The following is a 25,930-nucleotide window of genomic DNA, read 5'->3' as shown; positions in this document are numbered from 1 at the left end:
ATTTCTCCATTGAAATATCCCCTCAGTAGATCTTAAAATGTACCTGCTAATGGCAAAATCCCATGTAGTATTTCACAGTGACGACTGCATCTCTCTTCTTGAAACTGCTTTCTTGGTTTCTACCTCAGTTTTTCTTCCCTGATTCATCTGTTTTGTTTTCTTTTTTGATGTTTTTGTCTAACTTTTTTCTGACTTGTCTGCTTGCTTTTAGGGTCTCATACCCTTTTTATTACTCTAAAAACTCTGAAGCTTTTATGACTCCAGATGTCTCTTATATTTGACTGCATCTAAAGTTCATCCCATAACTTTTTTTCTGGTCTGCAGTCCTGTGTTTCTAGTTGTCTGGATGCCCTACATATTTCAAATTCAGTATGTCTCTTCCTGGCTCCCATGGAAGTTGTTCCTCTCTCCATTCTTTATTTTAGTTAACAGTACCAGTATCTACCCAGTTGTTTAAGCTTCGTAACTCAGTAATGCTTGATCTTTCCCTCTCACCGAATTGGTCACCAGGATGTCCATTACATACCCTTTCTCCAGTTGATCCCTTTCTTCATCTCTACTGCCCTTGCTTTTGTTAGAGTCCTCATTGTCTTGGCTAATGGTAATTACTTTTAATGTTCCCCCTTTCTCTAGTTTCACAATCTTTAACAAATCCCTGGCTTAAATTTTTTCATTGTCTCCCCATTATCAGTAACATAAAGTTTGGATTTTAAAAAAAGTTCACGGGCCGTTCTTACCTACTTCTCTAAGTTTTATTACCTGCTACAATTCACTCTCCTCACTAGCCATACTACTACCATTCATTTTCTGCATAAACTGACTTTTTTTCTCCTTCATGTTTTCCTTCTGAGAAATGTCCACTAGTCCTTTTTATGCCTGACAAATTTCCACTAATCATTCAAGATGTAGAGATGGGGTATAGCATAGTGGTTAAGAGCCTTGGCTTCTAGAATTAAACCACTTTCGTTCTTTGTTTGGGTATCTACTATCTATGTGACTTTGGCAAATTACGTAATCTTGCTGGGCTTTAAGTTTTTGTTTTTAATCTTCAAACGACTCTAATAGTATCTTCCTTCAGAGGGTTGTTATTACTGTTGTTGTGTTACTTAATAATAAAGTACTTAGAACAGCAGTTACCACAGAATATATACTTAATAAATATCAGTTTATTATTCATCCATATGTCATTGTTTTGTTTTGTTTTGTACCAGTCGTATTTTATCAGGTGTTAATTCTCAGTTAAGATATAAAATGATTCATCAAAGATCAGGGGTGCCAGGCAAAGAAGGTCATGGTTAGGAATGCAGGCTGGGCCTCCAACACTCCACACTGAGCCCTCTTCAGTAGTACTTCTGTAGCTGCTCATGTTTGAATTCCTTGTAAGAAAGGAAGTAGTTGAAAAGCACTTAAGCTGCCAGAAGCATAGAAACACCAGTGGTGCTCCCTTTCTTCACACTGACATTCTTGTAATACTGGTAGGATCCTCTTTGAATCACTCCAACAGTGCCTTGAGGGGTGAAATCTTACAGCAGTTTCCAACTTGGCAGCTCTCCTATTTTTGACGTCCATGAGTTCCTTCTCCTCTCCTGGTATGACTGACACCATCTTGGGTTCCTGGTGTCCACTTTCCAAATGTCATTCTTTTGTTGAAGTAGAATAAAACCAAGAATAGTGCTTTCAGCGACCATCAGGTATAGAATGGCAAATAAGTTTATTCACACATTGCCAACTCTGTTCAGTGGCTATCTGGAACATTGAGTTGAAAGCATATTGAGGCTGTATTTAGGGTCACTTGGTAAGGTCACTTTGGTAGGTAAGTGGTAATTGTCATAAGTCACAGGAGGTACAGTAGAGGAAGTTAATCCTTCTATTTGTATTCACGAATACTGCTTACCCCCATTGTGGTTGAGCTATCAGGTTGGTTATCTATTCTTCCAAGAGTTATAGAAGATAAAGCTGCATAAATAAAGGGGACCATTGAATAGAACCTCGAATGCCAAGCAAAGAAATTTGGACATATTCTGAAAGTAGGTTTTCCAACAGGAGAGTCATGAATTGTAAGTAGTGTTGTAAGATTAACCTGCCAGTGATTGCAGGATTGTTTATGGTGAGGAGGAATCTGAAGTAAGAACTGTAGTGGTTGTCATACTGTTCTTCCTTGATTTTTGATTCTAAAAACAAGCATTTTTTCACATACTAGCATTTTTTATTTTAAGCATATTTCCTCTGTACATCAGTATAAAGTGGGGATGATAGTATTTACTTCAGGGTTGTTAATAAAGATTAAATGAGTTAATACATGTAACACTTCCATCAGTGCCTGGCATATAGTAAGCAGTAGTGTGTTAGCTCTTTATCACTATTGCTGTTATTCTACAGTCAGTGTGTACACTCAATATAGTGGTCTTGTTTTTGTTTTGTTTTGTTTTTTACCTGAAATTGGTAGGTTTGCTGACAAACAGCATTCTTGAATGCTGAGATTGCAGATTAGTTGTGAAATAATGGGGGCCTAGGATAGGGTGGTAATGTGAGAATTCAGAAGTAAGTCTGAGAGAGATTTGGCTGTAGTGTGAGTTAAGAAAGAGGAGACTTAACTCTCAGCAAACCTGAATAAATGGAAATAGAGTGGTTTAGAAAGGAAATGTTGATATATGTATATAGAACAGTACCTTACATGTAGACAGCACTGTATGTGTTAACTATTAGTAAGTAGTATACTATTTAAACTGGTTATGTGATTAAACTTAGTATTAGACAATTTAATAAAAATACCAAAATATGAATGAACTTCACATGTAATTTACTAGTAAAGAATTCATATGTTCAAGAAAAAGTAAAGTGTGTTTTAAATATTTTTCAGTATAAATCATCAAGGAAGAGTTCAAGTGGCAATGAAAATGATGAGGTGAGACAAAAGTAATATTAAAAATTATTTAAAATATTTAAATTTCATATGTAGTTGACTCAGAAAAATGCAATCTTTTAGTTTCTTTATTGTTGCTATAATGCATTAGTTTTCTCCAGTAATAAAAACTGAGTATCATCTTGCAGTTACTAATTTAATCATGTAATTTCCATATGTCCTTTATTTAGAATTTGTTTTAGAATTTTATCAGCACTAATTTTGAAACTATACTTCATGAATTAAAATTTTCTCATCTTTTATCTTCCTAATCAACCTGGTAGTCAGGTGATATTTTTTTTTGGAAACAATCTCTTTCTAAATTCTGTGTACTATTTCAACATTTAAGATTAAGTTTCTATAGTTGGTGCATTACCATGAAGTTTTCTACCTCACTGTTACAAGCTGTGCAGCAGCCTGGCATTTTTGAAATGACACAATCTCATCATCATAAATACTTAAGCTTTGTGTATTTTTGTTTGGAGAGAGTGGAAGTTAATCTGAGATTGGGTACTTGGTAGGGCTTCTAAAAACTCCTTTAATAATATGAAATAGAATCACACAAGAAATGTTTGCTGAACTCTGAGCTATAGATTCAGCTTGGCTGCACTCCCTGTCCCTTAATGTTCTGTACCTGCTTTGGCTCTACTTGCCTCAATATCTAATCAGTTACTAAGACCTACTTTTTCTTATGGTACTGAAATATTTGTAATACATTCCCCACCTACATTTCTGCTATTTCTGCCCTGGTAGAGGCCCTTACCATTTCTTGCTTGTACTGTTACAATAGCATCCTTGCTCTTTAAACTCTTTCTCCAGTCCATTCTCCTCTCTGCAGATACAATGATTGTTTGAAACTACATAGATATGATCAAGCCATTTCCTTGCTTACAAACCTTCAATGTCTCCCCATCACTTAGAAGGTAAATTCTAGGTCCTGATCAAGCCTCTGCTCACCACATTAGCCTCAACTCACCAATTTGCCGTGGCTTGACCATACTATCCAGCAGTACTGAACTGCTCACAGGTTTTCTACACACATCCTTTCATTTATTTCTTCTCTGCCTTTGTCCTTGCTGTCCTCTCATCTTGGAGTGCTGTTCCCTTCCTTTCTAGTAAACACCTGCTCAGTTTTTACTTAGAGAAGTTGTCTTTTTCACACCCCCACCTTTCCCCAAGTGCCCCTTATCTATGCTTCATAATATGCTGTGCATAGCTCTGTTACTGTATTGTACTGAGAAGGTTGTAGCACCTGTATAAATGAGTCTATTTTCGCCATAGACTGAGAGATCCTTGAGTGAACATTTTACTAATTTTCAATATACCCAGTGTATAGCACAGTGTCTGGCATATAGTAGGTCATTAATAATTATTTGTTGAGTGATGAATAAATGTCCTGTGTGGTATGCATATTCAAGATTATATGTTAAGATTTTCATACTTGCTTGGTAGTAGTCATTCAAAGACATGGGCTATTTACTATTGTTTTATGCAAATAAATTCTGTGTAATTATTTCTAAGCTTATATTAGATACACATGATTTTCCAGGTAACAGTTCTTACTTGGGGTGATGGAATTTTTTCATGCTTCCATTTACTTGTCTCAGATTGTAACATATTGTTGCCAATTTCCATCAGGAATTATTCTTAACACATGGATCATGAAAAGGTTTTTTCATTTGTGATATTTAAAGGAAATAAACTTATAGGAGAATATTTGATATGAGTATATAGTACTTCTAAAACTTTAAAGTGCTTATGAATCATCTGGGGATCCTATTGAAATACAGATTCTTATTCAGTAGGTCTTGGGTGGGGCCTGAGATTCTGCATTTCTAACAAGCTTCCAGAAGTTGCTGATATTGCTGGTTCACAGACCACACTTTGAATGGCAAGGTGGTAGGTGGTATTTTCCAGATTCTTCATTTAGCAGTTGAGCAAATCAATTTTCAGTTTTCCTTTTATATGTCTAAATCATCATTTGTATTTTAATTTCATCTTTCATCTTGTTATTTTTATATTTTAGCAAGACAGTGATAATGCTAATATGTCACCACAATCTCCAGTATCATCTGAGGTACAAGTTCTGTTTTTATATGTGTTTACATAAGTTTCTTCCTTGTCTTTTCTCTCTAACCTCATCTTTTTCCTCAATGTAATTTATTCATCCATATTTTGAAATCCCCAGTAGAATAATTTGTACACACCTACCTATAAAATATTCTGAGAACACCATCTTTTTATATAAATATTCATAAATAAATATTATTTAAATTACTTATTGGTAAATGCCTATAGGTTACAGAATTCACTTTATGAAATTTTTATTTTGCAATTCATACATACTTAGAAATAAATGGTAAGAGCAGTTTTAAATTTTAGCAAATTTAAATTTTAAATTTGGAAAAAGTACTTCAGCATTGTGCAGTGACCTTTGGTTTTCCTTGTAACCAGTTAGGTCTTAAAGCAATGCAAGAGAACGTTCCTTTTTCCACGAGAAACATCCCTGTAGTGGGTTGTTCCTATCGACAGGAGGGTACAGATTTCCCAGCATCTTAGACCTGGAGTTGGGGAAGGAGAGAACATAGGGAGAAAGAGTAGGTGAAAGTAAGTTTGTAAGATCTCAACCAAATACTGTGGTGGTTTGAATGACTGATTTTTCTAATTTACTTAAACCTATTACTTTGCAACAAGAAATACATTTAAAAAATTCTAAACAGTATCTCTTCTGCAGATTACCTTATTTAGTATTATAAAAGCATATTTGCATTAGTAAATAAATCATTCATTCATTTGGTGAATTCAGGACTTTGAATGTTTGGATGATCCAAATTCACTGTATGAATTTGATTAATAAGGTAATATTTCATTTTATATTGGTGATATTAATTTCATTAAAGAAGCCAGGTTTGTCTATTATTTTGGGTGAGTTGCATTATAACCCTTTTAAGTGGACTTGGACAGTAGTTTTGTGACATGCTTCTAAATTAATGGTAAAATGGTTTGCGTTCTACAAATTGACTTAAGTCAGGATATCCTAAAATTAGTCTAGTCACATGCTTTTGTAAATCCTTTCTTTTACTTTCAGTTATAACAAATGTAAGCATATAAGTGACTACTTGTCTGCCTAGTTGCTTTATGATTTTATGAGCTATGTTCATGGGGAGAGTATTAGTGCCAGCTTCTCAAATAAATTATATTGCTTTTATAATACATTTTTGCTTGCATTTCAATTAGTGAAAGTTTTGTCTGGAAATTCATAACACTTTAACTGAAATAATGATAAATTGAGACTTGTGGACAGGTACGGTGGTGAGCATATGTTTTGGTAGCTCAACTAACATTCAACTTCAGCTGCATTAACATGTTAATCAGTAGAAGGTTTTGAGAATCTACAGAAGTCTGATTGCTTTAATTCCATCTGTGAAAGAAAAATGGTAAAAACAATCAGTATAATATTATATCATTAACAAATTGCTTGCCTGTACATTTAAACCAAAGAGCAGTCCTGTGAGCTCAGTATTATCCTCATCATTTTACATCTGAAGGGACTGCTAACTTTTCCGAAAGACTCTAGTCAATAAATGGTAGAGAAATGACTGAAGCCCAGACTCTAGCTACTTCATTCACATTCTTGCAGAGATTAAATAAGATACTGTTAAAATTGTGTTACCTTACTTTACAGGTTACAAAGTGCTTTCTTTTAGTTATCCGAGTTATTCTTGACAGTACCCCATTTTAATGATGAAACACAGAGAAATGAAATGTTTTGGTCAAGAATAAGCCTAAATTTTCTGACTCCCCAATTCGTCTTTTAAAATATACCATAATTCTTTCCACATCACAGCATTATGTGAAAGCACTTTGAAACAATGTAATTTGAATAGAAGAGATGATAATTTATCATCTGTTAGTATTAGATATCAGCCTCTATTAGTATGAATGTGTAGATTTGCCTCAGATCATCCACTTAGTGTCAAGTCCACAGTAGATACTGAGTAAATATGGCCAATTTTACTTATCTTTTCATTGATGTTTACTTTGTTTTTAGGGAGATAAGCTGGTTCTTCATTCAAAAATGATTTTATACACGTCACTAACTTTCTTTTTCATTTTCCTTATACTATGAAAGAAGGATTTAAAGGCTTATATAACTGGTTAATTAGCAAATATTTATAAACCTTTTAAAAGTGAAATGTCATTAATTTAAATTGAAATGTAATTTACCTTTCTCTACTCCACTAATCATGGAAAAAATAAATACTTCTAAAATTGGCGTGTATATGAATAACTACCTATTTTGAAAGAAAAGGGATTTTGTTTGTTTTCTGTTCTTAGGAATGTGATAGAACTGATGGTTTTTCACATGGTCCCTTTGGCTTGAAGCCTAGATCAGGTAAATATATATTTTGCTAATAACACATTGATTACATATGAAACTAAAGTTTCCCAGCTTAAATGGGATTGATTTCCATAGTTTAAGTACCCATACATTCTTTCCTCTCTCCTAAAAGCAATTTTCTCTTAACCTTATTTGTCTTTCCAATTCCCACTCCCCATTTCTTTCTTCCTCTTTACCTTCAAGCTCCTGAAACCTCAGCTTTTTGCCTTAGATATACTGCAGTCTTATTTCTACTCTACTGTGACTGCTATTAGAATGACCACTCTGCCAGCAGACCAAACACTGTTTGAAATTATAGCACTTCATTATATTGTGGTTTTAAAAAGGGATCTTTTCGCATTTGGCAAGCCCAAAAGAAAATGGATCCATGTTACTTGGCAAGGTATTGAATTATAGTTTTTATTCCTGAATAACTATATTGACCTTCAAGAATAATTTCCTTTTTCTTTAAAGATAATAGACTGATTTATGTTCAATAATAATTTTTAACCTGGATCATAAGTTTCTAATAACAAATATTTAAATAAGAACATGTGTAGGTGGTAGAAATAGTTAGACTTGTCTTACCTGTTGCTTTCATTTATCCAGATAAGTAGATTTCAATTATATTCTGTAAAAAGTATTTAGAATGTATGAATAAGTAATAATGTTTTATGTAGTTTTGTACTGATTCTTTTCATTGTGCCTCTTTCCCCTCTGATGGTTGATCCTTCCTGTTAGCTTTGTAATAAGCTAGGAAATCTCTATTTTTATAGCTTTTAGCCGCTCGTCTCGCCAGGAGTATGGGGCAGCAGATCCAGGATTTACAATGAGAAGAAAGATGGAACATCTACGGGAAGAACGAGAGCAAATACGACAACTGCGCAATGTAAGTAAGATTAACCTTTCAGATCTGATTTGTAGAAATGGGTTTAACTTGGAAAATCAACAAAGTATATGGATTTTATTTTCAGTGCTCTTTAAAATTTTGGATTATATAATTAGTAATATAAATATGTGTCATGTATATTTAGGTAGAATATCTGTGATTTATACCCATTTCCTTCTAGAATCTCGAATCCAGGTTAAAAGTAATTTTGCCTGATGACATTGGAGCTGCGCTGATGGATGGGGTTGTTCTTTGCCATTTAGCCAATCATATAAGGCCACGTTCTGTAGCTAGTATTCATGTGCCATCACCAGCAATGGTAAGTTATATCTACAATTTTTTGGTTCTCTAAAGGAAGATAGAACTTCTTGAAACTGTCTTTAAAATAGTATACCTCAATGAATTCAGTTTTCAGTTTTGATTAATTTCTATATAAATGAGCCTGGAAATAATACCTTATTTCCCCTTACTTACAGCCTAAATTGAGCATGGCAAAATGTCGAAGAAATGTAGAAAATTTTCTTGATGCTTGTAAAAAGTTGGGTGTCTCACAGGTAATTGTTATTTTTCTAACAAAATGATCACTTAAATATTAATTTATTACATGCTTATTGGAGTTCTTAACAATAAGAATGAATAATGCTTTCTGACCATGAAAATTAATACCTTCCCTTGGTACTTTCTACCGAGTTCCAGCTTTAGCTGTAGCAACTGTGTAATGAATATTTTTAGGCTGCTTGCAAAATCATTTATAAAACAACTACATATGCAGAAAAATTTGCTAATCATACACATCATTGAATAAACATAACTTAGTGGCCGGATTACAATTTGGTTGTGATATCATTGCTACTCTCATTTTTTCTGCTGAGTGACATTTGGACTCCTTTGTAAATCCATGGACAGACTGATTGGAAGATTTGTGTTCAGTGTGCATAGCATTTTAAACTTTATTTAAAATGTCAAATTAGAAATCTTAATAACAAATTACAATAATATCTCACTGGACGAACTTTGATATGTTTAGGAATTGGCCTATATTTCATTTATTAATTGCAGTACTATAAAATTAACAAAGCAGTATTGTAAATGTATAATGAAAATGAATAATCAGTATTGCCTTTTTTGAAAACATAAGCCTAACATCAGCATGCTTGACTTGAGAGGACATTGTGTATAACATTGTAATTGCTAAATTACAATCTAGTTGTATTTCTTTTCCTTTTTATTTTTAAAAATTTATTTTTGAGATATAACTGACATATAACTTTGTGTAAGTTTAAGGTATGCAGTGTTTTGATTTGATACACTTATATATTGGATTGTGTTTGTTAAACTTTTCAACATTGTCATAATAATCTACTCTACAGATTCCACTTTAACTTATTTCCTCAAGTGAATAAATATAATTTATATAGAGAGAATCATTGAATTATTGATTTGGAATTTGGAAACTAAGTGCTGTCTTCTAATAACCTGTTCTCTATGCTTGACATGATGTTTTAAAACTTTGGGGGATTTTCAGTATATTTCTTCTTTATTTTATTGGAGTATAGTTGATATACAGTATTATGTTGGTTTCAGGTGTACAACATAGTGATTTAATAGTTAGGACATTATGAAATGCTCACCACAATGAGTTACCATTTGTCACTGTACAAAGATGTATATAATGTAATAATCACTAGAGAAAAGCGTTCCTAAGTTTTCTGTTTCCTCACTAAGTGATTAAGAGTACAAAAAAGAAAACTAGCATTAAAATGTTTAAGAATTAAGTTTTCAAGATGTGATGTCAGGCATAGAGAGGTTATGGACTCAGCCAAGGACACACCTTTAGTAAACAGTAGAGCCAAGCTATGAACCCACATGCTCTAACTCTAGAACCCACCCTCTAACTTGAATATTTCTATTCTTTCACGTAGAAGTAAAGACAGTCCAATAGACATCAAGCATCTGCTTGATACAGTAGGGAAAGAGGAAAATTAGGAGGGTTTTATGAAAGCTATTCTACTTTACATGCTCTTAAGAGTCTTCTCTCTCCAGCTTGTTCTAGGGCAGGGTTAGTGCCCCACACATGCTCACCATAGGGATAGCAGGGAGGGACCCATCATCAATTCCCATTTTCAAAACTCTCTGCTACTGATAGCAAGGAAGGGAAGCTTCATTTTTAGCTTCAGTTTGGTTTTCCCTGACATGTAAATGGTAATATATAGTCAACTTTTTATTTAATTTTTTTCATTTTATACTTTCATATTTTAATAGCTTTATTGAGGTATAATTGACATACAGTAAAGTGCATATAAAGTGTAAAATTTGATCTGTTTCATACACCATGAAATCATCACCATTGTGAAGAGAATGAATATGTCTATTACTCCCAAAATTTCCTTATGTCCCTTTGCAATTTTTCATTCCCTAGGCAACCACTAATTTGTTTTCTGTTATAGTTTAGTTTGCTTTTATCTAGGTTGTATGTAAATGGAGTGATAAAATGTGTATGATTGTTTCTGGCTTCTTTCACTCAATATAATTAACACATAAATTTTGTATAAATAGGTCATTCCTTTTATTGCTGAGTAGTATTTCATTATTAATATACCAGAATTTTTTGGTCCACTGGCCTGTTGATAACAATTTGGATTGTTTCTAATCTTAGGGACTTCTACAAATAAGGCTGCTGTGAACATTTATGTACAAATCTTTAGATATATACATTCTTTAAGTTTAGGTAGATACTTAGGAGTGGGATGACTGGAACATATGGTAGGTATATGCTTAATATTATAAGAAAGTACAAAATTATTTTCCAAACTGGTTGTACCATTTTACATTCTTAGCAGTGTATGAAAGTTCTAATTCTTCCATATCCTCAACAATGTTTAATATGGTCAGCATTTTAAAAAATTTTAGCCATTCTAGTAGGTATGTACTAGTTTGCCACTTTAGTGTTAATTTGCATTTCCCTGAAGACTAATGATTTTGATCAGCTTTCATGGTCTCATTTGCCATTTGTATGACTTGTTTATGAAGTATCTATTCTGATTTTTGGTCTTTTTAAAAATTTGGTTGCTTATCATTGAGTTTGAGATTTCTTTATAAATTATGGATAAATTCCTTTATCATATGTGTGATTTACAAATATTATATCCCAGTCTTTAGCTTGTCCTTTCATTCTAATTATGGTATCTTTCAAAGGCCAGAAGAGTTAAATATTTTGAAGTAAAGTTAATCACTTTTTAAAATTAATTGTGGTTTTAGTGTCAAAGAGAATTGAATAACTCAAGGTCACAAAGATTTTCTCTGTTTATTTCTGGAAGTTTTATAATTTATTTTACATTTATGTCTATGATCAAATTTTAGTTAATTCTTATATGTTGAAAGATATGGATTCAAGTTCTTTTTTCTAGGCCTGGGATTGGGCACACTTTGATTTTCTTTAAAAAACTATTACTGAGATATAATTAATGTATGGAGTCCATGGAATGCACTCATTTAAAGTATATAATTCAGGAGTTCTAGAGGAGTGGTAAAAAGATGGCAGAGTAGGATGGCAAGGTGAAAACCTCCTTGTAGGAATGCACTGGGGAAGCAACTGCAACTAAACCTGAAAATGACCTGAAGATTGCAGAAGAGACCATCTACACCTGGTGAAGAAGAGAAGACCACATTGAGAAGGGTAAAGGGGAAGAGCTGGATTGATCAGGACCCAGATCCTACCCCTACGCTAGCCCACAGGTGGGAGGGAGAGGAACAAAGTGGGGAGGGGATAAGTGCTCAGGAATCTTGCACACCTGGTCTTGGAGATGTGCTCCAGGAATACAAGTCCACATTGTCTTGGGCTTTGGTGATGAATGGGGCTGGATGCCAGGGAGAGTTGGAGCGCTTGTGGAGGAGGAGTACACTCTGTTGGTCCTAGTGAGACCCAACACAGAGGTGGCAGTTTGAAAGGTTTACCAGCATCAGAAAGTGTACCAGAGGGGCTGGGGTTGGAACTCTGGAGGAGAAAGAGCAGGCAGATGACACTTTACCAGCCACCCTCAACCCAACTGTTTGGGCACCTGTGGGAGCCAGCTCAAAAATACTCCATCTCCCTTGCTGGCATGTCAGCCCTGCAGCAGCATTCCCATGTACCCACCCTTCCCAGCATCCTCAGCCTGGCAGTGGTCCAATATTTCTGACTGTAGGCTGAGGGCAGACTATACTTTCCTGGCTATCCCAGCACTCCCACAGCTTAACTGGCCAAAACCTTCCAGGAGACAACTCTTAAATCTCGACCTTTCCACCTACCTCACTGGCTCTACTCCATTGCCCCACTCTGTACCCACTCAAGCTGGCATGCTTGACCATTGCTGACCAGTAGGCAGAGGATGGCCCCACATGCAGTGAATCCCAGCAGAAGTGCCTCACATCAAACAAAGGGTATGCAGAGGGTAGCTGTGGGGATCAGCCATTGTTGACAGACAGCCAGAAAGGTGGGCATTGCCCACAGCCCACCAACTCCAATTGTGGCTTAGCTGTAAAAGAGAATCAGACTTTGGAAAGCAGAGTGTCTTGAGCTTTTGGGCACCACAGGACACCCACTTCATAAAGCCATTACTTTAGAGACCAGGAGGCATAGCTGATCTGTCTGATACAAAGAAACACAGAAAACCCAATAAAATAATGAGACAGAGGAATATGTTCCAAATAGAACAAGATAAAACACCAGAATGATGGCTAAATGAAATAGAGTTTATCAATTTTTGTGATAAAGAATTCGAAGTAACAGTCATAAAGATGCTCACTGAACTGGGGAAAATAATTCATGATCTCAGCGAGAACTTCAACATACAGAAAATATGAAAAAGAGCCACTCAGAGCTGAAGAATACATAACTGAAATTAAAAATACAATAGAGGGAATGAATTGCAGGCTGCTGTAAGTAGAGAAAAGAATCACTGTGATGGAAGGTAGAGAACAGCAGAGTAACCAAGCAGAGGAACAGAGAGAAAAAGAATTTCTAAAATGAGAAGATGCTAAGAGAGCTGTGTGACAGCCCCAAATAAAACACTATTTGCATAATAGGGGTCCTAGAAGAAAAGAGAGGTAAAGGATTACCAAATCTCTTTGAAGAACCAAGTCTCAATGGCTGAAAACTTTCCCAGTCTGGAGAAGGTAATAGACATCCAGGTCCTGGAAGCCCAGAGAGCATCTAATAAGATGAACTCCAGGAAGAAAACACCGGTACACATAGTAAATAAAATTGCAAAGATTAAAGATATAGAATCTTAAAATCAGCAAGAGAGGCAGGTTCCATAAGGCTATCAGCAGATTTTTCAGCAGAAACTTTAAATTGAGTGACCATCAACTTAGTACAGACATATATATTTAAGAAACTATAAACTTAGTAGACCAATTCCTTATAAAGATAAGGGTAGTAGATCAATTACTTACAAATCAAGCATGAAGTTCAAAAAACAAAAGTAGTAAAAGCTATACATAAAATTAGTCAAGGTATAGACAAAAGATGTGGATTTTGACATGCAAAGTGTGGAGGAGGAAGAAGAATAAAAGTGTAACACATTTAGAATGTGTTCAAAGTCAGGCAACAATCAACTTAATATAGTAGACTGTTAAATATCTAGGAAATGATCTATGAATGTAATGGTAATCCCAAAACTAAAGCCTATAATACATAAACACACACACACACAAGGACTCTAAGCATAACACTAAAGAAAACCATAACAAGGGAAGAGTGTGATAGAGGAAGAAAGGAAGAGAGTGGAAATAGAAAAACAACCAGAAAAAAATTAGTAAAAAGGCAGTAAAATTTGATAATGTGGGTGAATGTTGTAATCATAGTGCTGCTCAGGTAAAACTCATGAGATTGTTTATCAAGGATACCTTAATAGAAAAAAAAAGACAATGTGTACATACCTATCAGTAATTACCTTAAATGCAAATGGACTACATGCACCAAAGGATATAGGGTGGCAGAACGGATAAACAAGACCCATCTACATGCTGCCTACAAGAGAGTCATTTGAAAACTAAAGACATACATGGACTGAAAGTGAAGGGATGGAAAAAGATATTTCATGCAAATAAAAGGGAGAGAAAAGCTGGAGTAGCAGTAATCGACAGAATAGATTTCAAAACAAAGTAATAAGTGACAAAGAGGGACAAAACATAATGATAAAGGGATCAGTCCAGCAACAGGATATCATAATTGTAAATATCCATGCAACCAACATAAGAGCACGTAAAGCATAAAGCAGATGCTGATAAACCTAAAGAGGGAAATAGCAGCACAATCACATTAGGATATTTTAACACCCCACTTACATTAAAGGATAGCTCATACAGACAGAAAATAAATAAGGAAGCACTGACATTGAATGATATATTAGACCATATGGACTTTACAGGTATATACAGAATATTCCACCTCAAAGCAGCAGAATACACATTTTTCTCAAGTGTACATGGAATGTTCTCCAGAATAGATCACATATTAGGATACAAAAAAAAAACCTGTCAATTAAAAAAGATGAAAATTGTATCAAAGCATCATTTTAGACCACAATAGTATGAAACTGAAAATTAACTACAAGAAGAAAACAAACAAAAAAACCCCACAAGCACATGGAAGCTAAACACATACTTAAAAATAATCAGTCAATGACCAAATCAAATAGGAAATCATACAATACATGGAGACACGTGAAAACAGAAACATGGTTCAAAATACATGGGATGCAGCAAACGTGGTTCTAAAAGGGAAGTACATTGCAATACAGGCCTACTTCAAAGAACAAAAACAATCCCAAATAATCTGACCACATACTAAAGGAGCTAGAAAAAAAAAAGAACAAAACCTAAGCCTAAAGTTAGTAGAAGGGACATAAAAAAGGTCAGAGCAGAAATAAAAAGAATAAAACAACAGAAAAAAATCATTGAAACCAAGAGCTGGTTCTTCTTGAAGACTGATGAAAGACAAACCTGAAGACAGCCTGACCAAGAAAAAAGAGGACACAAAATCAGAAACAGAAAAGAAGTTAGAAATAAAAACAATTATTAGATAATTCTGTATAAAATTATATACAATAAATTGAACAACCTAGAAGAAATTGACAAATTACTAGAAAAGTACTACCTTCCAAGACTGACCCAGGAAGAAACAGAAAATCTGAACAGACCAATTACCAGTAACAAAATTGAATTGGTAATCAAAAAACTCTCAGCAAACAAAATCCAGGACCAGATGACTTCACAGCTGACTTCTACCAGATTTAAAGAGCTAATTCCCATACTTCTTAAAGTATTACAATATGTAGAAGACAAAGGAATATGTCCAAACTCATTGTATGAGGCCAGCATCACTCTAATACCAAAACCAGACAAAGACACTACAAAAAGGAGAATTATAGACCAGTATCTCTGATGAACATAGATGCAAAAATCCTCAACAAAATATTAGCAGACCAAATTCAAAAACATATCAAAAGGATCATCCATCATGACCAAGTGGGATTTATTCCAGGGATGCAAGGATGAAACATAATTGATAAATCAGTCAATGTGATACACTACATTAAAAAAAGGAAGAATAAAAACCATATGATCAAGAAGAACCAGCTCTTGAAAAAGCATTTGACACACTTCAACATCCATTTATCTTAAACTCTCAACAAAATGGGTATAGAGGGAACATACCTCAGCACAATAAAGGCCATATACAACAAAGTCACGGATAACATGATACTTACTGGTGAAAAACTGAATGCTTTCTTCTAATCTCAGAAAGAAGACGAGAATGACCAGTCTCACCACTTTTATTCAACATAGTCCTGGAGGTCCTGGCCGCAGTAGTAACACAAGGAAAAGAGATAAAAGGCATCCAAATTGGTAAGGAAGAAGTTAAACTGTCATTATTTTCAGATGATTTGATACTATGTATGGAAAACCCTAAAGACTCCACCAAAAAACTATTAGAACTAACAAGTGGATTCAGCAAATTCGCAAGATACAAAAAACAATCTCCAAAATATCTTACGTTCCTATATACTAACAGTGAACCATCAGAAGAGAAACCAAGAAAACAGTTCCATTTAAAATTGCATCAAAGAATAAAATACCTAGGAATAAACCTAAAGAAGCAGGTGAAAGAACTGTACACTAAAAACTGTAAGAAACTGATGAAAGAAGCTGAAGAAGACAAAACTAAAAAGGTGATCTTGGGAAAACTGTACAACTACACACAAGAGAATCTTGATCACTGTCTAACACCTTATACAAAACTCAAAATGGAATAAAGAGCTAAATATAAGACATGAAAACATAAAATTCAAAAACACTACAGATGGCCAACTGTACCACATTGCTAATCATTAGGGGGATGGAAATCAAAACCACGATGAAATACCGGCTCATACCAGTCAGAATGGCCACAATCTGAAAGATAAATAACAAGTGTTAGTGAGGAAGTGGAGAAAAGGGAACCCCTCCTATAGTGTAAATTGGTGCAGCTACTGTGGAAAGAAGTATGGAGGTGCCTCAAAAAACTAAAAATAGAACCACCATATGACTCAGTAATTGCACTTCTGGGAATTACCCAAAGAAAGCAAAATCTCTGACTCAAAAAGATATATGCCCTTCTACATTGACTGCCACATTATTTACAACAACGAAGATACAGAAGCAACCAAAAGTACCTATCAACACATGAATGGATAAAGAAGAAGTGTTACATGTATACAATGGAATATTATTCAACCACAAAAATGAAAGAAATCTTGTTGCTGGGGACAACATGGATGGAACTAGAGGGTATTATGCTAAGTGAAATAAGCCAGGTTGAGGAAGACACATACCACATTATTTCACTTACATGTATAATCAAAAAACGAATGAAACAGCAGTGGATTCTCATAGACACTGAGAAGTGACTGGTGGTTATCATAGGACAGGGATTCGGATGGGTTGGTTAAATAGGTGATGGAGATAAAGAGGCCCAAAATCTCAGCCACAATACAAATTAGTCAATAGTATGAAAGTACACCATAGAGAATATAATTGATAGTTCTTTAACATTTTTCTGTGTTGAGTGATAGTAACTACACTGGTTTGGGTGAGCATTTAATAATGTAGATAACATATTTGAATCACTATGTTGTGTATTTAAAACCAATAAAACAATTGTCTATCAACTATACTTCAATAAAAAAATAAAATACATATGTAAGTGGTTTTTAGTGTACTCACAGAGTTGAACAATAATCACAAAAATCTAAGTTTGGAATATTTTTATCATCTTAGGTGAAATCTCTTACCCAATAGCAGTCCTTGTTCTGTGTCTAGAGATTTTCCTATTGTGAACATTACATATAAATGAAATCCTATAATATATGGGTCCTGTGTGTCTGGCTTCTTTCGTTTAACATAATGTATTCACGGTTTATCCATGTTGTAGCATAAAGCATTACTACATTTCTTTTTTTTATTAAGCTATTATTGATATACACTCTTATGAGGGTTTCACATGAAAAACAATATGGTTACTACATTCACTTATATTATCGAGTCCCACCCCCATACCCCATTGCAGTCACTGTCCATCAGTGTAGTAAGATGCCATAGAGTCACTACTTGCCTTCTCTGTGCTACACTGTCTTCCCCATGATCCTCCCCCACACCATGTGTGCCAATCATAATACCCCTCAATCCCCTTCTCCCTCCCTCCCCACCTACCCTTCCCTACCCCTACACTTTGGTAACTGCTAGTCCCTACTTGGAATCTGTGAGTCTGCTGCTGTTTTGTTCCTTCAGTTTTGCTTCATTGTTATGCTCCACAAATGAGGGAAATCATTTGGTACTTGTCCTCTGCCTGGCTTATTTCACTGAGCATAATATCCTCCAGCTCCATCCATTTGTTGCAAGTGGTAGGATTTGTTTCTTTCTTATGGCTGAATAGTATTCCATTGTGTATATGTACCACTTCTTCTTTACCCATTCATCTACTGTTGGACACTTAGGTTGCTTCCATATCTTGGCTATTGTAAATAGTGCTCCAATAAACATAGGGGTTCATATGTCTTTTTGAATATGAGAACTTATATTATTTGGGTAAATTCATAGGAGTGGAATTCCTGGGTCAAATGGTATTTCCATTTTTAGTTTTATGAGGAACCTCCATATTGTTTTCCACAGTGGTTTGAAGTAGCTTACATTCCCACCAGCAGTTTAGGATGGTTCCCCTTTCTCCGCATCCTCACCACCATTTCTTATTCTTAGTCTTTTTGATGCTGGCCATCCTAACTGGTGTGAAGTGATATCTCATCTCATTGTGGTTTTAATTTGCATTTCCCTGATAATTAGTGCTGTGGAGCATCATTTTATGTGCCTGTTGGCCATCTAAATTTCTTCTTTGCAGAATTGTCTGTTCATATCCTCCACCCATTTTTTAATCAGGTTATTTGCTTTTTGGTTGTTGAGGTGTGTGAGTTTTTTTATATATTGTAGATGTTAACCCCTTGTCAGATATGTCATTTACAAGTATATTCTCCCAGACTGTAGGATGTCTTTTTGTTGTGTTGATGGTGTCCTTTGCTGTATAGAAGCTTCTTAGTTTGATGTACTCCATGTGTTCATTTTTGCTTTTGTTTCCCTTCCCCAAGGAGATGCATTTAGGAAAAAGTTGCGCATGTTTATATGCAAGGGATTTTGGCCTATGTTGTCTTCTAAGAGTTTTATGGTTTCATGACTTACAGTCAGGTCTTTGATCCATTTAGAGTTTACTTTTGTGTATGGGGTTAGACAATAATCCAGTTTGATTCTCTTGCATGTAGCTGTCCAGTTTTGGCAACACGTCCCTTTAAGGAGGTTGTTGAAAAGGTTGTCATTTCCCCACTGTATGTCCATGGCTCCTTTATCATATATGAATTGACCATATATGCTTGGGTTTCTATCTGGGCTTTCTAGTTAGTCTATTCCATTTATCTATAGTTCTGTTCTTGGCCACTACAAAATTGTCTTGATTACTGTGGCTTTGTAGGATAGCTTGAAGTTGGGGAGCGTAATCCCCCCAGCTTTATTCTTCATTCTTAGGATTGCTTGCATTGAATCTGTAGACTGCTTTAGGCAGGATGGCCATTTTGGCAATATTAATTCTTCTTATACATGAGCATAGGATGTATTTCCATTTGTTTGTATCTTCTTTAAATTCTCTCATGAGTGTCTTGTAGTTTTCAGAGTATAGGTCTTTCACTTCCTTGGTTAGGTTTATATTCTTTTTAATGCAATTGTGAATGGAATTGTTTTCCTGATTTCGCTTTCTGCTAGTTCATAGGTAGTATGTAGGAATGCAACAGATTTCTGTGTATTAATTTTGTATCCTGCAGATTTGTTGAATTCAGGTATTAGATGTAGTAGTTTTGGAGTGGATTCTTTAGGGTTTTTTATGTACAATATCATGTCATCTGCAAACAGTTACAGTTTAACTTCTTCTTTACCAATCTGGATGCCTTTTATTTCTTTGTGTTGTCTGATTGCTGTGGCGAGGACCTCCAGAACTTTGTTGAATAAAAGTGGAGAGAGTGGGCATCCTTGATTTGTTCCCAATCTTAAAGGAAAGGCTTTCAGCTTCTCACTGTTAAGTATGTTGTCGGCTGGGGGTTTGTCATATACGTACTTTATTATGTCGAGAGACTAGCCCTCTGTACCCATTTTGTTGAGAGTTTTTATCATGAGTGGATGTTGAATTTTGTCAAATGCCTTTTTGGCATCTTTGTCCTTCTTGTGGTTTTCGTCCCTCTTTTTGTTGAAGTGGTGGATGATGTTGATGGATTTTTCTAATATTGTAATATCCTTGCATCCCTGGAATAAATTCTACTTGATCCTGATGGATGATCTTTTTGATGTATTTTTGAACTTAGTTTTCTAATATTTTATTGAGTATTTTTGCTTCTGTGTTCATCAGGGATATTGACCTGTAATTTTCTTTTTTTGTGGTGTCTTTGCCTGGTTTGGGTATTAGAGTGATGCTGGCTTCATAGAATGAGTTTGGAAGTATTCCCTTCTCTTCTACTTTTTTGAAAACTTTAAGGAGGATGGGTATTAGGTCTTCACTAAATGTTTGATAAAATTCAGCCGTGAAGCCATCTGATTGAAGAGTTTTGTTCTTAGGTAGTTTTTTGATTACTGATTCAATTTCATTGCTGGTAACTGGTCTATTCAGATTTTCTGTTTCTTTCTGGGTCTGTTTTTCTAAAACGTTGTCCATTTCTTCTGGGTTATCCAGTTTGTTAGCATATAATTTTTCATAGTATTCTTTAATAAGTTTTTGTATTTCTATGGTGTCTGTAGTGATTTTTCCTTTCTCATTTCTGATTCTGTTTATGTGTGCACTCTCTTGTTTTCTTAGTAAGTCTGACTATGGGTTTTTCTGTTTTGTTTATTTTCTCAAAGAACCAGCTCCTGGTTTCATTGATTCTTTCTATTGTTTTATACCTCTTGATTTTATTTATTTCTGCTCTTACTTTTATTATGTCCCTCCTTCTACTGACTTTGGGCCCCATTTCTTCTTTTTCTAGTTTTGTTCATTGGGAGTTTAGACTGTTCATATGGGATTGTTCTTCTTTCCTGAAGTAGGCATGTTTTATAATATACATTCCTCTTACCATGGCCTTTACTGTGTCCCACAGATTTTGCAGTGTTGAATTATTGTTGTCATTTATATGTCCATATATTGCTTGATCTTTGTTTTTATTTGGTCATTGAGCCATTGGTTATTTAGGAGCATGTTGTGAAGTCTCCATGGGTTTGTGGGATTTTTCATTTTCTTTGCGTAATTTATTTCTAGTTTCATACCTTTGTGGTCTGAGAAACTGGTCGGTACAATTTCAGTCTTTTTGAATTTACTGAGGCTCTGTTTGTGGCCTAGTATATGATCTATTCTTGAAAATATTCCATGTGCACTTGAGAAGGATGTGTATTCTCCTGCTTTTGCATATAGAGTTCTGTAAATGTCTGTCAGGTCCATCTGTTCTGAAGTGTTTTTCAGTGCCTCTGTGTCCTTACTTATTTTCTGTCTGGTTGATCTGTCCTTCAGAGTGAGTGGAGTGTTGATGTCTCCTAGGATGAATGCATTGCATTCTATTTCCCCTTTTAATTGTTAGAATTCGTTTCACATATGTAGGTGCTTCTGTGTTGGGCGCATAGATATTTATAATGGTTATATCTTGTTGGATTGACCCCTTTATCATTATGTAATATCCATCTTTGTCTCTTGTGACTTTCTTTGTTTCAAGGTCTATTTTGTCTGATACAAGTACTGCAACTCCTGTTTTTTTCTCCCTATTATTTACATGAAATATCTTTTTCCATCCCTTCACTTTTAGTCCATGTATGTCTTTGGGTTTAAAGTTAAGTCTCTTGTATGCAGCATATAGATGGGTCTTGTTTTTTATCCATTCAGTGACTGTATGTCTTTTGATTGGTGCATTCAGACCATTTACATTTAGGGTGATCATCGATAGGTATGTACTTATTGCCATTGTAGGCTTTAGATTCATAGTTACTGAAGCTTAAAGGTTAACTTCTTTACTATCTAAGAGTCAAATTTAACTCACTTAGTATGCTATTACAAACACATTCTAAAGGTTCTTTTTTTCTCCTCTTTTTTCTTCCTCCTCCATTCTTTATTAGGTATTATATTCTGTACTCTTTGTCTATCCTGTGACTGACTTTGGGGGAGTTGATTTAATTTTGCATTTGTTTAGTAATTAATTGTTTTCCTTCTTTACTATGGTTTTATTACCTGTGGTGACAGCTATTTAGCCTTAAGAACACTTCCATCTATTGCAGTCCCTTCAAAATACACTGTAGAGATGCTTTGTAGGAGGTAAATTCTCTTAGATTTTGCTTATCTGGCAATTGTTTAATCCCTCCTTCAAATTTATATGATAACCTTCCTGAATAGAGTATTCTTGGTTCAAGGCCCTTCTGCTTCATTGCATTGCATTAAATATATCCTGCCACTCCCTTCTGGTCTGTAAGGTTTCTGCTGAGAAGTCTGATGATAGCCTGATGGGTTTTCTTTTGTATGTAAGCTCTTTTCACCCTCTAGCTGCTCTTAATAGTCTGTCCTTATCCTTGATCTTTGCCATTTTAATTATTATATGTCTTGATGTTGTCCTCTTTGGGTCCCTTGTGTTGGGAGATCTGTGGGCTTGCATGGTCTGAGAGACTGTCTCCTTCCCCAGATTGGGGAATATTTCAGCAATTACCTACTCAAAGACACATTCTATCCCTTTGTCTCTTTCTTCTTCTTCTGGTACCGCTATAATGCAAATATTGTTCCGTTTAGATTGGTCACACAGTTCTCTCAATATTCTTTCATTCCTAGAGATCCTTTTTTTCTCTTTGTGCCTCAAGCTTCTTTGTATTCCTCTTCCATTTATCATCTCCTCCACCATATCTAATCTGCTTTTAAAACCCTCCATTATATTCCATAGTGATTGGATCTCTCTGTCTCCTGATTTCATCCCTGAGTTCTTGAATATTTTTTATACCTCCATGAGCATGTTTATGATTTTTATTTTGAAATCTCTTTTGGAGAGATTGGTGTGTTCAGTGTCACTTGCCCTTTTTCTGTTGTTGTGGGATTTTAGTTTGAACCAGGTCCCTTTGACATTTCATATTTTTATATCTTGCCCTATAGTGCCCAGAAGCTCTACTCTATTGCTGCTTAGCCCCTGGAGTGATATTGGTGGTCTTAGGGGAGCAGTACTGTTGCCTGGGGGGAGGAAAGAGCTGTTTCCTGCTGCTCAGCTGCTAAATCTGTCTCCACTGCGAGAGCCAGTGGGCTGACCACACAAGTGTAAACCTCTATGCTTTGCATGTGTAGTTGCCATAGTCAGGGCTTCTCTCTGGCTGGCCTGACGCCAGGGCAGGGGCTGCAGGTTTGGGAGCCAGGTGCAGAATGTCCAGTAGGAATGTGCTACAGGCTGCGTATCCGGGCGGGAGGCCTTGGAGCTGCGTAGCCAGCCAGTGGGATGGAACGCCTAAAGCTCCTGAAAGTTCCCAGCCTGCTGGGCAGAGTGAACCCGCACAATTTGGCCTACCTGTCCTTTCTCCTGAGCTGCAAGCTCTGTACAATCCTTGCCCCTTTAGCAGCCCTTTCACTGTTAGGAAGTCTCTCAGACTGCCTACCTTTCTTTTGTCCCAGAGCATCTGAATATGGATCCCTGTTTTCCACAAATGCCTGGAATCTCAGTCTCTCCAGGTATTCCACCTATTTTAGCTTTCCACCCCCACTAATCTCCAGAGCACCATGCAGTGTGGTTCGTGCTCCCAGAGCACATCTCTAGGGCTAGTTGTTCAGCAGTCCCAGGCCTCTTCTCCCTTTCCGCTCATTTTTTCTTCTGCCGGTGAGTTGGGGTGGGGGAAGGGCTCGGGTCCTGCCAGATCACAGCTTTGGTATGTTACCGTGTACCATCAGGTCTGTTCTTTTCTCCAGGTGTATGCAGTCTGGTGCCGCCTTCTTTCCTGTTCCTCTTCAAGGATTAGTTGTATTAATTATATTTTCATAGTATATGTGGTTTTGGGAAGAGGCCTTTGTCTCACCTCTCACGCTGCCATCTGTAATCTCCCCTACTATACTTCTTTTTATCATAACAATCTGTTGTATGTATATACCATAATTTGTTTATAAGTCATCATTTGATAGCCATTTGGGTTGTTTCCACTCATTTTTATTTACTACACTGCTGTGAACATTCATGAGCAACTTTTTGTTGGAATGCTTGTTTAAGTTCTCTTGGTTAAATTCTTAGGAGTTCAGTTGCTAGGCTATATGATAACTCTGCTTATCTTTTTGATAAACTGCCAAATTATTTTCCAGTTTAAGTTGCTACCAGCAATATATGAGGGTTTTATTTTCTCCACTCCTCACCAACAATGATTATCATGTACCTTTACACATCATTGTAGTGTGAAGTGGTAACTCTTTGTTTTAATTAGCATTTCCCATATGGGTGATGATGTTGGGCATCTTTTTGTGTGCTTCTTGTCTATTAGTATATATTGTTTCATAAATATCTTTTCAAATCCTGTGCCCATTCATTAATTGGATTATTCACCTTTATTGAGTTGTATGTGTTCTTTATATATTCCAGATACAAGTCCCTTTTGAGTATGATTTACAAATGTTTGCTGTTGTTTTTTCATAGATGATGTGTATCAGATTGTTGAAATTCCTTTCTATTCCTAGTTTGCTGAGAGCTCTTATCAGGAATGGATGTTTAATCTTGTCAAATGCTTTTTCTACATCGACTGTGATGATAGCATTTTTTTTCGCATGTATTGAATTACATTGGTTGGTTTTTAGATGTTAACTCAAAACTGGATTCCTAGTATAAACCCTACTTGATCATGATAGATTTTGTTTTTATTGTTGTTATGTTGTTGGATTCAATTTGTTAAAATTTTGTTCAGACTTTTTGCAGTTGTGTTCATGGGAATATTGGTCTTTATTTATTTTTTGCTTTTTTTATTTTTAATATCTTTGCCTGGCTTTGGTGTCAAGTTAACAAAGACCTCATGGAACATGTTAGGAAGAATTCCCTGCTCTTTATTTATTGATGATTTTGTGTGGAATTTATATTTAGTTTATAAAATTTAGTCAAATCCATTAGTGAACCCATCTGGGCCAGTAGTTTACTCTGTGGAAAGATTTTTAACTGCAATTTCGGTGTCTTTATATAGGACTATTCTGTTTTTTTTTAATTTCTTGCTTGAGCTTTGGTATAATACAGCTTTCACAAAATTTTTCCATTTCATCTAATTGTTCAAACTTACTGTTATAAATTTGTGTTTGTGTCCCCTTATTAATCATTTTAGTATTTGTAGAATCTCCTGTGAGGTCACTTTTCTTCTTAATATTGGTAATTTGTGATTTTGTCTTTTTCCTGATTATCCTAGCTAGAGGTTTATAAATTCTTAAATTCTGCTTATCATAAGTTTTATTTCATTGTGCTTATCACTAGTTTGATTTCATTGATTCTTTATTGTTTTCCTCTCATCTTTATTATTTTCATCTTTCTACTTGCTATTGGTTTAATTTGCTCTTGTTTTTCTAGTTTCTAAGGTACGTGCTATGGTCATTTATTTGAAACCTTTTATTCTTTTCTAACATATACTTCAGATGTTATTTCCATAATTAAAATATTAGGAGGCCAACAAGTCTTAACAGTGAAAATGGAGATAAAAAGATAGATTCTGAGAACTCTTGATAAATGGGAAATTATCAGTAGTATTTGGTGAATGAGTTATGGGAATAAGGAAGAAAGCCTATTGTAATTCCCAGGTTTATGTTGAGAGACATTGACTATTGTATTACTGACTGAGGTGTAGAATACAGAAGAACAAGTCTATTTAGTGAGGAAGTCATTCTGTTGTGGACATACTGATTTTGATATGTCTGTTGGACATCCTTTTGGCTGCATCTGGAGTTCAATAAAGAGATCTTGATAGAAGGAAGCATTTAAACATCATCAAGATGGAGGAATATTAGTTGTTGCTATTTGGGAATAGGGGCTCAATCTTGCTAAGGCTTCAAACACTGGATTTAAAAAATGCAGTGTTCCTAGATTTGTAAACCACTGTGCTAAAACACAGTTGTGAAGTAGATGGGGCCTATAGATGTTCTGTTTGTCACTGACTCTATTCATTACTAGCCTATTTTTTTGAGGTGAATGGGCATCCCAGCTGAAGCAGG

The 25,930-nt window shown here is 35.3% G+C and overlaps 1 protein-coding gene and 1 non-coding gene across 8 annotated transcripts in view; both read left to right on the top strand.

Annotated features, from left to right (window-relative positions):
- The window catches only part of LRCH2 (leucine rich repeats and calponin homology domain containing 2), a 161,222-nt gene that overhangs the window by 130,746 nt on the left and 4,546 nt on the right, over positions 1–25,930 (top strand). For 3 of the 7 annotated variants that reach the window (XM_037016984.2, XM_073227559.1, XM_037016981.2), the window contains 6 exons: positions 2,861–2,905; positions 4,929–4,979; positions 7,241–7,298; positions 8,060–8,172; positions 8,354–8,491; positions 8,649–8,726. In XM_037016984.2, coding sequence (XP_036872879.1) covers positions 2,861–2,905; positions 4,929–4,979; positions 7,241–7,298; positions 8,060–8,172; positions 8,354–8,491; positions 8,649–8,726 — 483 coding nt within the window. Of the gene's footprint in view, positions 1–2,860; positions 2,906–4,928; positions 4,980–7,240; positions 7,299–7,487; positions 7,678–8,059; positions 8,173–8,353; positions 8,492–8,648; positions 8,727–25,930 lie in introns of those variants that run through there. The other 4 variants (XM_073227560.1, XM_037016982.2, XM_037016985.2 and 1 more) reach the window with 3 other exon arrangements.
- Positions 5,318–5,446, top strand: LOC118972167 (small nucleolar RNA SNORA35). The gene has a single exon (XR_005060997.1). It is a non-coding gene; the product is annotated as a small nucleolar RNA SNORA35 (small nucleolar RNA).

This window comes from Manis javanica, chromosome X, assembly GCF_040802235.1.
Source record: "Manis javanica isolate MJ-LG chromosome X, MJ_LKY, whole genome shotgun sequence".
Taxonomy (NCBI): Eukaryota; Metazoa; Chordata; class Mammalia; order Pholidota; family Manidae; genus Manis; species Manis javanica.
This window is presented reverse-complemented; position numbering and strand designations above follow the sequence as displayed.